Genomic DNA, 19,103 nt, shown 5'->3' with positions numbered 1-19,103 from the left:
CAAGTTGCCCAGGCAGGTCTCGAACCTGCGGGCTCAGGCAATCCACTCACCTCAGCCTCCCAAAGGCGCGGGATTACAGGCTGAGCCACCGGGCCGGCTTGCACCTTTTATTAAAGCCTTAAAACACATGAAGCTAAACTTGACAGAATTAAAGGGACAAGAGACCATTCTTAGCACCTGATAGATCAACAAGACAAAAAAAATTAGTGAAGACTCACAAAAAAGTTCAACAATATCAACTATCCTGATTTAATTGACACTTAGAGAACAATATATCCAACTGCAGAATACACATTCCTTTAAAGTGCACATGGTTCCAAGACAGACCATATGTTAGGCATAGTGAGACCTCATCTCTACAAAAAATAAAAAATAAAAATTAGTCAGTGTAAAATTAGTCAATGTAAGTCTAGTGAACTTTTAAAAACTGAAATCCGGCAACTCCCTTGGGTCCCCTCCCACTGTGGGAGCTTTTCTGTCTACTCAATAAATCCTGCTTTGGAAAAAAAACAAAAACAAAAAACCCTGAAATCATCTAGAGTGTATTTATTCAGTGATCAAAATGAAATTAAATTAGCAACCAAAATAATTATCTAGGAATACCTCAAATACATCAAAAATACATATTACACTTCTAAATAATTTATTAGTCAAAGAGCAAGTCACAAGGAAAATTGGAAAATGTTTTGAACTAAATGGCAACAAATATACAACATCACCAAAATAGTGGGATGCAGTAAAATCAGTACTTAGAGGGAAACTTACAGCATTACACATTTTTACTAGAAAAGGTCCCACCAGACCGGGCGCAGTGGCTCAGTCCTGTAATCCCAGCACTTTGGGAAGCCAAGGTGAGAGGATTGTCTGAGCTCAGGGGTTCGAGACCATCCTGGGCAACTTGGTAAGACCCTGTCTCTACAATACATAAAAAAATTAGCTGGGCATGATACCACGCATCTGTAGTTCTGGCTACTTGGAAGGTTGAGGAGGAAAGATCACTGGAGTCCAGCAGGTCAATGCTGGGGTGGCCGTGTGCATGCCACTGCACTCTAGTCCCTGGGCAACAGAGTAGGACTCGGACTCAAAAAGAAAAAATAAAATAAAATAAATAAATAAATAAATAAAATCAAACAATAAAACAAGCAAAGAAAAACTAAAATATCCTCATATTTTAATGGTGAGATGCTTAAAATAAGCCCTCTAAATAGAAAATAAGAAAGGGATGCCTGCTATCATCACTTCTACTCAAAATTATGATGGAAGTCTTGGTTAATGCTGTAAGGCCAGAAAAATAAAGGTATGCAGATTGTTTTGTTTTGTTAACTGTGATTAAAAGATACACATACACCCCTCCAAACTAAATTAGCAATTAACAATTGATCTTAATTTTTACTAGTGTTAAGTATATTTACATTGTTGTAAAATAGATCTCCAGAACCTTTTCATATTGCAAATTTGAAACTGTACACATTAAACAACAATTCCTCTTTCCTCCCTCCCCTTCCCCCTAGTAAACACCATTTCATTTTCTGTATCTATGAATCTAACTACTCTGAGTCCCTTGTATGAGTGGAAGCATACATTACTTGATTTTTGTTACTGGCTTATTTCACTTAACGTCCTCAAGGTTCATCTGCACTGTAGCATGTAACAGGATTTCTTCTCCTTTTAAGGCTGAATAATATTCTACTGTATGTATATACCACATTTTGTTTCTCCTTTCATGCAACCATGGACATCTACATTTTTTCCACTTCTTGGCTCTGGTGAATAGTGCTGCTATGAACATAGGTGGACTAACATCCCTTCAGGACCCAGTATATATCCAGTGCTTTTGGATATACACCCAGTTTCAATTATTTTGGATACATACTCAGAAGTGGGATCGCTCAATCATATGGCAGTTATACATCTAATTTTTTGAGGAACCTATATACTGTCTTCCATATCAGTTGCACAATTTAAAATTTCACCAATGATACACACAAGAGTTCCAATTATCTTCACATCCTCTCCAACAAGTGTACTAAAAATCTTAACAAGTATGAGGTAGTATCCTACTGTGGTTTTCATTTGTATTTCTCTGATGATTAGTGATGTTAAGCAGCTTTTAATATGTTTGTTGGTTATATGTATATTATTTTTGGAGAAATATCTATTCAACTCTTTTGCCCAATTTGAAATTGGGTTACCTGATTTTTATTGTTGACCTGCAGAATTTCTCTTTTTTTCCCTTAATTATTTTAGAGATGGGGGTCTCACACTATGTTACCCAGGCTAGAGTGGGGTAGCTATTCACAGGCACAATCATAGCACGTTACAGCCTTGAACTTCTGGGCTCAAGCAATCCTCTCACCTCAACCTCCTAATAACTGAAACTACAGGCATGCACCACTGTGCCCAGCTCTTTACATATGCTGAATACTATCCCCATATTGGATACACAATTTGTAAATATTTTCTCTTCTTCAATAGGTTGTCTTTTCACTCTGCCTTGTCCTCTGGTGCACAAGTTTTAAAATTGATGTAATTCCATTTATTTTAGCTTTCAGTGTCTGTGCTTTTAGTGTCATATCCAAGAAACCACTGCCAAGTACAATGTCATACAGCTTTTTCCCTATATTTTCTTCTATAAGTTTTAGTTATTGGTCTTATGTTGTAGTTCTTTAATCCACTGAGTTAACTTTTATATAGACTGTAAAAGATAAGGGTCTGCTGGCTACTTGGAAGGCTGAGGTGGAAGGATCGCCGGAGCCCAGCAGGCTGAGGCTGCGGTGGCCGAGAGCATGCCACTGCACTCCAGTCTGAGCAAAAGAGTGAGACTCCAACTCAAAAAGAAAAAAAAAAAAAGATAAGGGTCTGGCTTTATTCTTTTGCATGTGGATATCCAGGTTTTCCAACATCGTTTGCTGAAAAGATTGTCCTTCCCCACTGAATGATCTTGGCACCCTGTCAAAGATCATTTGACCATATACATGAGGATTTATTTCCAGGCTCTACATTGTATTCCATTGGTCTATTTGTCAGTCGTTGTGCCAGTATTGCATTACACTGTTCTGATTACTGTGGTTTGTAATGTATTTTAAAATCAGCAAGTGACAGTCCTCCAACTTTATTCTCCTTTATCAAAATTTTTTTGCTATTCAGGGCCCCTTGAGAGTCCATATGAATTTTAAAATAGTTCCTATTTCAGCCAGAAGCAGTGGCTCACACCTATAATCTCAGCACTTTGGAAGGCTCAGGCGAGAGGACTGCCTAAGCTCAGGGGTTCGAGACTAGCCTGGACAACTTGGTGAGACCTTGTCTCTACAATAAATCAAAATATTAGCCAGGCATGGTTGTGCGCGCCTATAGTTCCAGCTCCTTGGAGGCAAAAGGATCTCCTGAGTCCAGCAGGTTAAGACTGCGGTGGCTGTTGAGCAGCATGCCACTGCACTCCAGCCTGGGCAACTAAGACTTTGACTCACCCAAAAAAAAAAATTCACATTCATCAACCCTAAAAATGACAAGAGTTTTTAAAAATCTCTCAAACATCCATCCATTCATTGTTCAGATTTTCCTGATTGGCTCCTATTTCATTCACAATTGATTTCATCAGTATCCAAATAAGGTGTATGCGTTCCAGTTGCTTGATATATGTCTTAGGTCTTTTTGTTTGGGGGGGGTCAGAGTTTCACGCTGTCACCAGGTTGGAGTGTAGTGATACGCTCATGGCCACCGCAGCCTCAGCCTGCTGGGCTCAGGTGATCCTTCCGCCTCAAATGAGATGGCTCATGCCTATGATTCCAGCACTTTGGGAGGAAGAAGCAAGACTACCTGAGCCCAGAGACTCGAGACTAGCCTGAGCAACTTGGAGAGACCTCCTATTTACAAAAAAAAAAAAATTAGCCAGGTGTAGTGGTGCACACCTTGGTTCCAGCTACCTGGAAGGCTGCAGTAGAAGGATCGCCTGAGCCTAGCAGGTCAAGGCTGCGCTATCCATGAGTGTGCCACTGTACTGCAGCCTGGGCAACAGAGTGAAACTCCAACTCAAAAACTATCATCAAAAATTTTTTAAAAATAAAAGTGAAAGGATTATGATATCTGTGATTTGCTTCAAAATAGTAAGAAAAATTGAGTAGAAAAAGGTATATAGTATAAAACAAAGAATGGCCATGTCTTGATTACTGCTAAAGATAGGTGATGGTCATCATCTGGTCATTTTGTTTTCATGTAAGCTAAGTTTTTCCCATAATAAAAATATTTTTAAGAAACATACCCATAGGCAGGGCACGGTGGCTCATGCTTGTAATCCCAGCACTTAGGGAGACCGAGGCAAGAGGACTGCCTGAGCCCAGGAGTTCAAGACTAGCCTGGGCAAACTGGTAAGACTGCCTCTCTACAAAAAAAAAATCAAAAAATTAGCCAGCATGGTGGCATCCACCTGTAGTCTCAACTACTTGGAAGGGCTGAGATGGAAGGATCGCTTGAGCCCAGCAGGCCAAGGCTGCAGTAGCTGTGATTGTGCCACTGCACTCCCACTTAGGCAACAAAGTGAGATGCTGACTCAAAAAAATTTTAAAAACCTAATAAAATGTTACCATCTTATCACCTCTGATGTCCATTCCCTAATTTTTATTCCTGCTACTTCTTGTCTTCAATCATTCCTTCATCCTCTCTAACCTGAACTTTCTGCAATAAAGCAAAGTCTCATCTTCGAGAGGACTGGGTAAAATAAGAGCATAAAGCAAAAAACAAGCATAAGCATACATATCCTTGAAAATTCCCTTAAATTTCAACAGAGAGAATACATTACATTGTATGTGGCTTTGAATAAACAACCTGTTAGATTTTATAATTTCTTCTTGGTTAGTTAAATAGAGTCAATCAATGGCCCTCGATTAATTTTGAAATTTCTTGTTCAAGAATGTAAGCAAGCCATCACCACCTCTCTTGCCTGGCTCCCTCAATAAAACATTTCATAGTTCTGTCAATGATAGTCAGGAAAACTTCAAAATCATTCACAAGGAATTTCTATGTAGGTTTGCCTAGAGCATATGCTCAGTGAGTAGAATGACAGACTGAATTGCCTCTATAATTTAAATGATTTCTTTCTCTATAATTTAAATGATTTCTCTAACAACATCCCCCAGGCAATATGCTGCTGACTACATTCCGGTCAACAACAGGCAGCATATATAAAAGAAGTCCCATAAGGTTATAGTACTGTATTTTCGCTGTACCTCTTCTATGTTTAGATGTTTAGATACACAAATACTATTGTGTTACAAATGCCTCTAGTATTCAGTACAGTAACCTGCTCCACAGGTTTGCAGCCTAGGAGCAACAGGTTATACCATATAGTAAGCTATACCAGGGGTTCTCAACACCAGGGCCACAGACCAGTACCCATCCACGGCCTGAAAAGCAACGAGAGTGGAGCTCTGTTAGATCAGCAGCAGCATTAGATTTCTGTAGGGGCATAAACCCTATTGTGAACTGTGCATGTAAGGGGTGAAGCTGTGTGCTCCTTATGAAAATCTTAATGCCTGATGATCCCACTCTCACCCCATCCATGGAAAAATTGTCTTCCAAGAAACTGGTCCCTGATGCCAAAAGGGCTGGGGACTGTCAGGCTATATACCATTTAGGTTTGTATAAGCATGCTCTATGATGTTTATACAATGACGTTGTTGCCCCAATGATGCATTTCTCAGAATGTATCCCCAATGTTAAGTTACCTATGACTATTCTAAATGTACTTAACATGCAGTTCCACTTTTCTTTTTTATAGTTAATCTGGTCTCACGTTTTTCTAACCCATTCATTACCAAGCCATCAGAGTGATCTTTCTAGAATAGAAATTTCATGTTATTCCCCAGATTAAATGGCTCACCACAGTCAGTAGGATCAAGTCCTTAGTATGAGAAAAAAAGGAAGGAAATGAAAAAGAAAAAAAGGGGGAATATAGAGAAGAGAAAAGAAAAGAAAGAGAAAAGAAAAAACCTGCCTATATCATCAGCCTCACCTCTCAGAAAGCTCACCACTCAAATCTCACAGTTCAATTCTCCGTTATGTTCAGTTCCTCAATATACCTGTGTCTTTGTCATTTGCCAAAAATATCTCACTTTTTACTCACCAAACTATGTTAAAACACTACTTACCTTTAACAAGTAAGACCTATGGAGCAGTTGAGATTTAGAAAAATTAAAAGTTAAATTGAGAAACTTCTAATCCTGATTGCCAGGAAAAGAAAAAATAGCCTAAAACCTGGAACAGATTTTCTGGCATGATAAATGAACATTAGATATTTTAAAATGATACACCAGGTACATTGTGGGGTTTTGTTAACTAGCCTGGACATATAATTAGCATCTCTATGGGAAAATGCATTCTAGGTTCCAAAATAACTTACAAATCACTTTTAGAGCACAATTTAGTCTGATTTTTTAAAAAATACACATCAAGGCTGAGGTGAGTGGATTGCATAAGCCTGCGGGTTCGAGACCCACCTGGGCAACTTGGTGAGACCTCATCTCTACAATAAAAACCAAAAAAATCAGCCGGGTGTGGTAGTGCATGCCTATAATTCCGGCTACTCGGAAGGCTGAGGCAGAAGGATCACCGGAGCCCAGCAGGTCGAGGCTGCGGTGGCTGGGAGCAGCCACTGCACTCCAGTCTGGGTGACAGAGTGAGACTCCAACTCAAAAAAAAAAAAAAAAATACACATCAGATTTCAACTATAACAGAGATGGCATTTCCAATCAGAAAAACAAACAAAAAAGATGAACTGTTCAATAAATGATAGTAGGACAAATACATCTTAGCATCTAAGAAAAAATAAAGTTGGATCATACCTCACATTGTATTACAAGGATACATTCCAATTATATCAAAGACTAAACCATAGAAGAGGAAGTGGCAAAGATAAGCTGCATGCCTGCACCCAGATTCCAGATTCCATGCCCCTGGTGCTGAGTGGGCACTAAGCCTACCCTGGCCAGGATGAGGGTGAAGTAATTCCTGAATCAGAACATGCTCTGGAGTTCCTGGAACCATGTGTTCCTGCCTTCTGGCAGCAGAACCCAAATCCCTATAACAAACATGTCTTGAAACAGTACACCGGGAGACAAACCCTGAACAGAAGCTTCGATCCTGGTAACTCCTGACCAAGAACAACAGGATGTATGCTAGGATGAGCAATTGTTTCCTGCCATTTTTGCTCATTCGTGTCCATCCTGGAGGACTCTATTGTGGACCCACAGAATCAGACAATGATCACCTTCACCTGGAACACCAACCACAAGCAGCTGATGGTGATGAAGGAACAATACGTTTGTTTACCATGAAGACTTCCATAACAGCTGTAGCAGCTGGACCAAATCCACCATAATGTCAGGGTCTCATGTAGTTAATTTGGTGTCTCCAGAGCTGTCCAGAAATTTGATCTTGCCCAGTTCAAAAGCCATGTGACCGAGATTATAAAGGGTTTTGTTTACATCTTGTCCAAGGTGAAGCCCCTTCCAAAACATTTGTTGAGATACCCAAGGAGGTCAAAGAGAAGGCGGCAAAGGAGATGGCACTGAAAGCTAGAGAAAAAGTTAAGGACCTTCTCAACAAAGCAGTGTCCTAGAAGCAGCGGTAACAAAGAGTTTGTGTAGCCAGTCCAGGCCCTGGTGCAACTCCCCAATCCTCCTGACCACCACTATAACACAGAAAACCTGGCTCAAATGCCTCTGCCATCTCCACATTGTACTTTATAATTAAAAATCAACCTCCAGCCCTATCTGCTGCCTGAGTGATGGGTTGGGGTGGGTGTTTTGTATGGCATCTGTAATATACTAAGCACAATAACCATGTCTAAGCTAGGCCTGTTTTTTTTCCTTTGGGCGGCTGAGGACAGAGGCACACTGAAGTGTGGTACTTGCCCAGGGCCACAGACAGTATGCCGGTGAAGTGACAATAAATGCTAGACGATATGCTCCAGAGGGCAGGGATATTTGTTTTGTTCTCTGGTGTGTCTCAAGTACCTGGAACCACGTCTACTACATAATAAGCAATCAATCAATATTTGTTGAATTCAGTCAGCTACCCCCAAAAAACTAAAGAAAAACATAAAAAAATACTGTTATAATTTGGAAATAGGGACGGCCTTTCTAACTAATGATTTAATAACATATAGAAGTCATGAAAGATAAGATTAATAATTTAACTAATGAAATCAAAAACTCAGCCAGGCTCGGTGCCTCAGCCTGTAATCCCACACCTTTGGGAGGCTGAGGTGAGTGGACTGCCTGAGCCCACAGGTTTGAGACCCGCCTGGGCAACTTGGTGAGACCTCATCTCTACAATAAAACAAAAATTAGCCGGGTGTGGTAGCGCACGCCTGTAGTTCCAGTTACTTGGAAGGCTGAGGCGGAAGGATCACCAGAGCCCAGCAGGTTGAGGCTGCGGTGACCGGGAGCGGCCACTGCACTCCAGTCTGAGCGACAGAGTGAGACTCCGACTCAAAAAAAAAAAAAAATCAAAAACTACTGCATGAAAAAATCCCCATAAGCAAAGACTAATAAATGGGCAAAAAACAGTCCACAACTCATATCAAAAAAGCTTAATAATATATGAGGCGCTCCCATGAAAGCGTCAACAAGTCAAAAAGAAAAAGGTCAATAACTAAATCATAAAAGCATATAAATAAATCACAGAAGAGAGGCCGGGCTCGGTGGCTCAGCCTGTAATCCCGCGCTTTGGGAGGCTGAGGTGAGTGGATTGCCTGAGCCCGCGGGCTCGAGACCCACCCGGGCAACTTGGCAAGACCTCATCTCTACAATAAATCAAAAAATCAGCCGGGCGTGGTAGCGCATGCCTATAATTCTGGCTACTTGGAAGGCTGAGGCGGAAGGATCGTCGTAGCCCAGCAGGTCGAGGCTGTGGTGGCCAGGAGCAGCCACTGCACTTCAGCCTGGGTGACAGAGTAAGACTCCAACTCAGAAAAATAAATAAATAAATAAATCACAGAAGAGAAAAAAAATTGTATTTCAAAATATAAACAGATGCTCAACTTCATTAATAAGAGAAATGCAAAATTACTGCTCTGAGATACCAACTTTCACCTATTAGATCACCAAAGCTATCAAGAACAGATTTCTCATTCATTGCTGCTGGGAGCATACATTAGTTCAACTACAGAAAAAATAATTTGGGAACACCTATCAAATTAAATGCAAAAACTCTTTGACCCAACATTTCCAACTTCTGGGAATTCATAATCATAAAGATATACTTGCATGCAAGCAAAATGACATATATACAAGCATTATTCATAAAAGCATAAGACTAGAAAGTGATTACATAAAACGGTAAAAAAAGAAAGACTGATAACATGAAGATAAATTGCTGAGAGAAACAATTAAAATGCAAAAGAATATGTACAATGAGAATGGGGAGTATGAGAATGGGGGAGTAACTATGTATCTGTCTATTCATATTTGTATATGCAAAAGATACCAAGAAGGATGTGCAAGAACATAATAATTACATTGGTGGCAGGAAACTTGTTAATAAACTGGGAAGTCAGGTGCAGTGCTTCATGTCTGTAATCCCTACACTTTAGAAGGCCGATGTGAGAGGATTGCTGAGCTCAGGGTTTGAGACCAGCCTGGGCAACTTAGTGAGACCTCGTCTCTACAACAAATCAAAAAATTAGCCACACATGATGGCACGTGCCTGTAGTTCCAGCTACTTGAAAAGCTGAAGTAGAGGATTGCCTGAGTCCAGCAGGTTGAAGCTGTGGTGGCTGTGAGCATGCCACTGCACTCCAGCCTGGGCAATAGAGTGAGACTCCAACTCAAAAAAATAAAAAATAAAATAAATAAATAGGGCAGGTGGGAAAAAAAAGTAACAGAGAGTTTTTAATTTTTTTTTTTATGTCGGAAAATGTGACTATAGCATAGTCTGAACATTAAATTTTAAAATATATATAGCCAGTCAAAAACATTGTATTTTTCCCTCTTATTTACTCATGCCATTACTGTATTCTATGCCAAAAATACTTTAGAATTGGCTGCCCAAAATGGAAGAGTATGATAATAGAAGTTAAAGCTCAACTTTTTTTTTAGTTTCCTCATCAGTTATTTTCAGAGTATATCACGGTTTAATAAATTCATGTCTACAACATTTTTAAACAGTACTGAGCTAAAAAGAAATATGACGTCTCTGAGGAAGATAACTAAAAGTAGGACTGAAAATAAGTAATAAACAAGGGCCCTAAGGAAAGCATACCAAAATTTAGGACAGAAGTCAGTATTTTTTTACATTCAAGCAATAAAGATTCTCAGGATGTTAAAATTAACATTCACTGGAAACATCATCTGTCTAAAGATACACAAAAGAAAAAAAAATCTAAAACACATTTTAGCTCTAACAACAAAAAAAGGCTTATTTTTCAAAAATTATTTCTACTATATGAAATTATATACCAAAAAAATCAAGATTTTAATTAGAAGTATATAAATCTCTCTGCATATAATATAGTCAATGCTTAAGTTTGTCCACAAACTAGAAAACCTGTGTTTCAATACAAAAAGGATTCATAACTTACATCCAGTACTGCTAAAAATATTTGAGTAATAAATACCACTTAATTTGTTAAATAGTATGAACTACCAGATATTTTTAAATACCCCCCCACCACTCCAGTTCTCGATAAAATTTTTTTCAGAAAATCTCTGCACTTACCCCCATTATCTGTTCTTTTTAAAGCTCCATCCTTATGGGGACAAAGTTCACATCTCTATTTAAAAAAAAAAAAAGTGAAATGAAGAGATTTTTCAGATTACCACAGACATAACATCTTCCCTGCAATTTCACAACTATTGAAAATGTGGCAACAGTACTTGTACTGTTAACAGTTGCCCCAAGAATATTTTAGAATATTTTTCACAAATAGTTGCTCTCAATGACATATATTCATTGGAGCACAAGATAAACAATTTCTTCGAAACACATCTTATCTTTTAAACCACTATTACAATTTTTTAAAATCTAACATTAATAAAAACAAACGCATACTCTCAACATAGGATTGCAGAACAGCTTTTAATATCTGCCTGTTGTCACTTAACTTTCTAAGATCTGCAAGAATTACTGAGGTCAAGAGGTCTTAATTATTGAGCCAAACTCAATAATTATTGAGCCAAACTCAAGAATTTTTTTTTTTGAGTCAGAGTCTCACTCTGTCACTCAAGCTAGAATGCAGTGGCACACTCACAGTTACTGCAGCCTCAACTCGCTGGGCTCAGGCAATCCTTCCGCCTCAGCCTTCCAAGTAGCTGGAACCACAGGCGTGCACCACCACACCTGGCTAATTATTTGATTTACTGTAGAGACAAAGTCTTGCCAAGTTGCCCAGGCTGATCTAGAACCTATGGGCTCAAGCAAGCCTCTCACCTCTGCCTCCAAAAGTGCTGAGATTACTAGAACTTTAAGTGGCAAGTCATGATCTCACATGTGCTGACCTCCCTTTTGAAAGGAACTAGTCAAATTATTCTAGTTATTTTTACTCACACACAATGGTACTCAAAAGTTATTATGAAATCCTCCCCCTTCCAACTGCAGAATTTAAAACCAAAAATAAATCTAGAGCTGGTAATACCATTTCATTTTAAAGTTTCAATGGCAATCTAGTCCAGAGGGCACACAAGTATTTATTATTTATGATCCATTTTGTTCCCAAAGGAGATTTTTACAGCATGCAATATAGTATGACAAATAAGTCGCAAAGAAAAAATAACAAAAGGAAATTAAATATGAAATAGCAAATAAGTACAGAAAACATAAGACCTAAAAGCCTGTATTTCTTGTCTTCTAGTCTTTCACTCTTCTGATTTTCCTCCTATGTCTTTGATAGCACCTTTCTGATCACCTTTATCCAATCTTTAAATGTAGTTCTCAACAGTGAGAAGTGGCTCATGCTTGTAATCTCAGTATTTTGGGAGGTGGAAGCAAGAGAATTGCCAGAGCCCTGGGGTTTGAGACCAGCCTTGACAACAAGGCAAGACCTCATCTCTACAATTAAAAAAAAAAAATTAGTTGGGTGTGGTAGCACGTGTCTGTAGTTCCAGCTACTTAGAAGCCTGAAGTGGAAGGATCGCCTGAGCCCAGGTCAGCTGCGGTGGCCGTGAGCGTGACACTGCACTCCAGTCAGGGTAGGGTGGCAGACTGAGACTCCGACTCAAAATAATAATAATAATAATAATAATGAAGTTCTCAGAGTTCTGGGCTAGAATGCCTTGCTATTTCATGTAAAACACTAGGCAATCTCATTCACGGCTCAGAATTTCCATTACCAATTTTTTGTTTTTTTGAGTTGGAGTCTCACTCTGTCACCCAGACTGGAGTGCACTGGCACGCTCCTGGCCACCGCAGCCTCAGCCCGCTGGGCTCCGGCAATCCTTCCAAGTAGCTGGAACTACAGGCAAGCGCTACCACACCCGGCTAATTTTTGATTTACTGTAGAGATGAGGTCTCGTCATGTTGCCCAGGCGGGTCTCGAACCCGTGGGCTCAGGCAATCCACTCATCTCGGCCTCCCAAAGCGCTGGGATTACAGGCTGAGCCACTGAGCCCGGCCCACCAACTAAATTATAAAAATGTGCCAGTGATTTCCAAAGTTTACCTCCAGTTTAGATCTGCTCTCAGATTCAAATACAAACCTCCTAAACTCTGTCCACCATTTATGACACTATGACCTGCAGTTTTCCATGTTTGTAATGATACTTTCAACCACACACTGCTCACACAAGACACCTAGCATACATAATCTTCAACTACTTCAAAACTTATTCACTAACCTCACATTTAATGGAACACCGTATTTTGCCCTTCTTCCTAAACACTGGTCTCAACCTCCATTATTAGTCTATTGTAAGTCAACGTCATTTTTCATCAGGACCACTTCAGTAACCCCCTAAAAATAGCAGTCCCCCCTTATCCATGGGGGAAATGTTACAAGATCCCCAACGAATGCTAGAACTGTGGACAGTAACAAACACTTGACACAATTTTTTTCTACACATACATATCTATGATAAAGTTTAATCTATAAATGAAGCACACTAAGAAATTAGCAGAAACACTAAAACAGAAAAATTATAACAATATACTGTATTAAAAGTTATGTGAATATGGTGTCTCTGACCCCCCCACAAAAGAGTCATGCATCATATAAAAACGAACCACATATACAACAGTGGTCCCTTAACATTAAATGTAGCTGAAAAATTCCTGTAGCCTAGTGATATCATAGCCATTGTAACATCGTAGAGCAATTACTTTATTTCTTTATTAACTTACTGTAGGCCAAGGTCTTCAGTGTTTATAAAGTCTACAGTAGTATACAGTAATGTCCTAGGTCTTCACATTCACTCACTACTCACTCACTGACTCACTCAGAGAAACTTCCAGTCTCCCAAGCCCCGTTCATGTAAGTGTCCTACACAGGTGTACCACTTTTTTTTTTTTTTGAGTTGGAGTCTCACTCAGTCACCCAGACTGGAGTGCAGTGGCCACTCCCAGCCACCACAGCCTCGACCTGCTGGGCTCCACCTCAGCCTTCCAGTAGCCGGAACTACAGGCGCGCGCTACCACACCTGGCTAATTTTTTTATTTTTTTATTGTAGAGGTGAGGTCTCAGCTGCCCTGGCGGGTCTCGAACCCGCGGGCTCAGGCAATTCACTCACTTCAGCCTCCCAAAGCACTGGGATTACAGGCTGAGCCACCACTTTTTATCTTTTTTTTTTTAGTTAGAGTCTCACTCTGTCGCCCAGACTGGAGTGCAGCGGCCGCTCCCGGCCACCGCAGCCTCAACCTGCTGGGCTCCGGCGATCCTTCCGTCTCAGCCTTCCAAGTAGCTGGAACTACAGGCGCGCGCTACCACGCCCGGTTCATTTTTTGATTTGTTGTAGAGATGAAGTCCTGCCAAGTTGCCCAGGCGGGTCTCAAACCCGCGGGCTCAGGCAATCCACTCACCTCACTCACCCAAAGCGTGGGATTACAGGCTGAGCCACCAAGCCCGGCTTCACTTTTTATCTTTCAGACTGTATTTTTACTGTTCCTTTACAATGTTCAGAAACATGAATACTTAGCATTGTGTTACAAGTGCCTACAGTATTCAGTACAGTAACCTGGTGTACAGGTTTACAGCTTACAAGTAATTAATGTATACCATACAACCTAGGTGTATAGCAGGCTACAATATCTAGGTTTACGTGCACTTTAAGATGTTTGCACAACAACAAAATTGTCTAATGACACATTTGTCAGAACATACCCCTTTTTTATCAAACACTCTTAAGTCAAAATGCATTAATACACCTAACCTACCAAACGTCATAGCCTACCCTACCTAAAACATGCTCAGAACACATAATAAGCCCACAGTTGGGGCAAGATCATGTAACACTATGTAGCCTATTTTATAATACAATCTTGATTAGCTTAGGTCATTTACTGACTACACTGAAAGTGGAAAACAGAATGGTTGTATTACTCTAAGTAGAATTTCTACTAAATAAATATTACTTTCTCACCATTCTAAGTTCAAAAAATTTTAAGTCAGGAATCATCTATGTAACTAAAACTAATATCAAGACTATAGTCAGAGATAAATTAATCCTTGAGAAGATTAGGTATAATAATAATTGTCTAGCAATTGTGGAAGAGAAAATCCAAATGACACCCTTTAAAACTCACTAATCATTAAATTCAACATGCTTTAAAACAATGACAATGCAAGAACTAAAAGCAAAAATAATTAGTAGTCATGCCTAGGGAAATAAAATTTTTTATTAATTAAAAAAATCTGGCCGAGCTCGGTGGCTCAGCCTGTAATCCCAGCGCTTTGGGAGGCTGAGGCAAGTGGATTGCCTGAGTCGGCAGGTTAAAGACCAGTCCCGGCAACTTGGCAAGACCTCACCTCTATAATAAATCAAAAATTAGTCAGGTGTGGTAGTACATGCCTGTAGTTCCAGCTACTTGGAAGGCTGAGGCAGAAGGATCGCTGGAGCCCAGTAGGTCAAGGTTGCAGTGGCTGGGCGGAGCATGTGACTGCATTCCAGTCTGGGCAACAGAGTGAGACTCCAACTCAAAAAAAAAACTGCCAGGTGCAGTGGCTCACGCCTATAATCCCAGCACTTTGAGAGGCTGAAATGAGAGGATTGTCTGAGCTCATGTGTTGGAGACCAGCCCTGGCAACTTGGTGAGACCTCATCTCTACAATAAATAAAAATTAGCTAGACATGGAGGCGCATGCCTGTAGTTCCAGCTACTTGGAAAGCTGAGGCGGAAGGATCTTCTGAACCCAGAAGGTCTCCAAGGCTGCGGTGTCCATGAGTGTGCCACTGTACTCCAACCTGGCAACAGAATGAGACTGACTCAACAAAAGAAAAAGAAGAAGAAAAAAACTGGCCAGACACAGTGGTTCACACTTGTAATCCCAGCACTTTGGGAAACTGAAGCAAGGAGGACTGCTTGAGTCCAGGAGTTTGAGACAGCCTGGGCAACAAAGAGAGACCTTATATCTACAAACAATAATAATAATAATAAGGTGGATGTAGTGGTATACACCTGCAGTGCCAGTTTATTGGGAGGCTGAGGCAGAAGGATAGCTTAAGGCCAAGACGGAGAGGCTGCCAGTGAGCCGTGATCATGCCACTGCACTTTATCCTGGATGACAGAATGAGACCCCAAGTCAAAAAAAACAAAACAAAACCCAGAACTGTGGTAAGGATAACAAGATCATGAGTTTTCTTTCCTCTATTCCAAAATATATCAGGCAAGGTGGGCACCAAAGGGAAGCCCAAACTTTGTCTGCACAATGACCACTTGTGTGCCTAGTCCTGGGATTGTGTTCCATATCTCTAAAATAAAAATTTAAAAAAGCAAGCCAGGCATGGTGGCTCACGTCTGAAATCCCAACACTTTAGGAGCCTCAGGCGAGAGGACTGTCTGAGTCCAGGAGTTCGAGACCAGCCTGGGCAACTTGGCAAGACATCATCTCTACGATAAACCAAAAAATTAGCCGGGTGTAGTGGCTTGTGCCTGTAGTTCCAGCTACATAGAAGGCTGAGGCGGAAGGATCACCTGAGCCCAGCAGGTTGAGGCTGCGGTAGCCATGAGCATGTCACCACACTCCAGCTGGCGACAGAGTGAGACTTCAACTCAAAAAAATTAAGTATAAAACGGAACAACAATAAATTATTGCTTTTCTAATTCAAATTTTTATAAAGAGACATCGCTAAATGCTAATTAAAATATGATGAGGTGGCCAGGCTCAGTGGCTCAGACTATAATCCCAGCACTTTGCAAGGCCGAGGCAAATGGATTTCCTGAACCCGCAAGTTCAAGACCAGCCCTGGCAACTTGGCGAAACCTCGTCCCTACAGTCGGGAAATCAAAAAAATTACTTGGATATGGTAATGCACACCTGTAGTTCTAGCTACCTGGAAGGCTGAGACAGAAGGATCACCTGAGCTCAGCAGGTCGAGGCTGTGGTGGCTGTGAGCATGACACTGCACTCCATCCTGGGCCACAGAGTGAGACTCCAACTCAAAAAAACATATCTGATGAATGTGGTTCCCCATTAAAGATAAAAATAAATATATAAGAGACTTAAGGGGAAAAATGATTACAGGAAAAGAAAAAGAAGGTTAAATTATAGTTGGAAATGCAGGAAGAATGGGTCTGGTATGAGGCTCCAGGTCCTACAGTTAACCAACCAAAAGTCAAAAGTTTCACAGGGCAGGTTGCAGCTACACTTAAAGCTAAATGGTTGCCGGGCTCGGTGGCTCAGCCTGTAATCCTGCGCCTTTGGGAGGCTGAGGTGAGTGGATTGCCTGAGCCCGCGAGTTCGAGACCCACCTGGGCAGGCGAGACCTCATCTTTACAATAAATCAAAAAATTAGCCGGGTGTGGTAGCGCGCACCTAAAATTCCAGCTACTCGAAGGCTGAGGCGGAAGGATCGCCAGAGCTCAGCAGGTTGAGGCTGCGGTAGCCGGGAGCGGCCACTGCACTCCAGTCTGGGCGACAGAGTGAGACTCCAACTCAATAAAAAAAAAAAGCTAAATGGTAATAGAAATCACCATACCCGCCAGGCACAGTGGCCCAAGTCTATAATCCCAGCACTTTGGGAGGTGGAGGGGAGAGGACTGCCTGAGCTCAGAGATTTGAGACCAGCCTGAGCAACATGGAGAGACCGCATTGCTACAATAAATCAAAAAATAAGTCAGGCATGATGGCACATGTCTGTGGTTCCAGCTACTTAGAAGGCTGAGGCAGAAGAATCTCCTGAGTCCAGGAGGTCAAGGCTGGGGTGGTCATGAGCATGCCACTGCACTGCAGCCTGGGCGAAAGAATGAGACTCGGACTCAGAAAAAAAAGAAATCACCATACCCATTCTTTTTTTAGTAAGTGAGCAGTGGTGTTAGGAAGCACAAGTAGATCCTATGAAATGGTATACAGATTATGAGACCAAAAAAATACATATTAGGCTGGGCACAGTAGCTCACTCCTGCAGTTTGGGAGGTTGAGGCAGGAGAATCTCTTGAGCCCAGGACTTTGAGACCAGTCTGAGCAACCCAGCAAGAACGCCCCCTACAGGCACTCAAAAAAACCCAAAAAAACCAGCTACCGTTTTTTTTTACCTTTTTGGGTGAGGGGTTCTCACTATGTTGCCCCAGCTGGCCTCAAACTTAGAGAATACACAAAAGCGCACAGACTCTGGTGTGAAGTAAAAACTTGATAGGGACTAACACAAAACAACTTTCCCATTTTTCAAGTCTTTAGCCTGATTACAAGCCACAGTCAGCCCACGGAAACTCCTGTTTTAATACCTAAAGAAGCAAAAGACAAAGTTAAGAGCAACCTTAGCCTTTGGAAAGTGAAGTCTGGATCCTAAAGAGGTGAAAATCAGAGGGGGAGGCCTCAAATTTTTATGTATAGAATCAGCTCAAATCTTTCACTGGTCCTGGATTACACATGCAAAGGGCTGGCCTGCAGCCTAGTTAAGGAAAAAAAGAAATAAGCAGCTACTCAAAACACACTACAGCAGTTTGAATTCAACGTAATCACCTGCTTGATTAAAAAAAAAAATCAATTTATTCAAAGGGAATATTACAGAATCCAAACTTTCCAAAAATAACATTCATAACATCTAGAAGACAATCCAAGTTACTTAACCTATGAAGAACCAGAAAAATGTTTTTTTGGTTTTTTTTTTGAGTTGGAATTTCACTCTGTCATCCAGGCTGGAGAGCAGTGAGCAGGCTCACAGCCACCGCGGCCATGACCTGCTGGGCTCAGGCGACCCTTTCGTCTCACACTTCCAAGTAGCTGGAACTATGGGTACCAGTCCCGGCTAATTTTTTCTTGATGTAGAGACGAGGTCTCACCAAGCTTCCCAGGCTAGTCTCGAACCCCTGCACTCAGGCAATCCTCTCACCTCGGCCTCCCAAGTGATGGGATTACAGGCGCAAGCCACTGCACCCAGCCCAGAAAAATGTTAAAAATTCTCAGCCGGGTTTGTTGGCTCAGCCTGTGATCTTTGGGAGACTGAGGTGAGTGGATTGCCTGAGCCCGCGGGTTCGAGACCCTCCTGGGTAACTTGACCTCATCTCTACAATAAATCAAAAATTAGCCGGGCGTGGTAGCGTGCACCTGTAGTTCCAGCTACTTGGAAGGCTGAAGCGGAAGGATCGCCGGAGCCCAGCAGGTCGAGGCTGCGATGGCCGGGAGTGGCCACTGCACTCCAGTCTGGGCGACAGAATGAGAATCCAACTCAAAAAAAAAAAATTCTCAAGACAAAAGACAATCTAATGAAGGTCAACCCATAGATGACCTAGATATTCAATCTAGTAGAAGAGGATCTGGGCTGGGTGCGATGGCTCATATCTGTTATCTCAACATTTTGGGAGGCCGAGGTGGGATAACTGCTTGAGTCCAGGAGTTCAAGACCGGTCTAGACAACATGGCAAAACTTCGTCTCTACCCAAAAAAAAAAATCACACAATTAGCCAGATGTGGTGGTACAAATCTATAGTCTAAGCTACGCAGGAAGTTGAGGTGGAAAGGAT

At 41.3% G+C, this 19,103-nt stretch overlaps 1 protein-coding gene across 1 annotated transcript in view; it reads right to left on the bottom strand.

The window, feature by feature from the left end:
- The window catches only part of MLLT10 (MLLT10, histone lysine methyltransferase DOT1L cofactor), a gene marked incomplete at its 3' end in the record, with an annotated part of 86,690 nt that overhangs the window by 11,728 nt on the left and 55,859 nt on the right, over window positions 1–19,103 (bottom strand). The window contains exon 4 of the mRNA XM_008055911.2: window positions 10,714–10,768. Coding sequence (XP_008054102.1) covers window positions 10,714–10,768 — 55 coding nt within the window. The remainder of the gene's footprint in view (window positions 1–10,713; window positions 10,769–19,103) is intronic.

Source organism: Carlito syrichta, unplaced genomic scaffold (assembly GCF_000164805.1).
Source record: "Carlito syrichta isolate Samal-C Ts95f unplaced genomic scaffold, Tarsius_syrichta-2.0.1 Scaffold302026, whole genome shotgun sequence".
NCBI lineage: Eukaryota > Metazoa > Chordata > Mammalia > Primates > Tarsiidae > Carlito > Carlito syrichta.
Note: the sequence above shows the minus strand (reverse complement) of the source record. Positions and strands in the feature narration are given on the sequence as shown.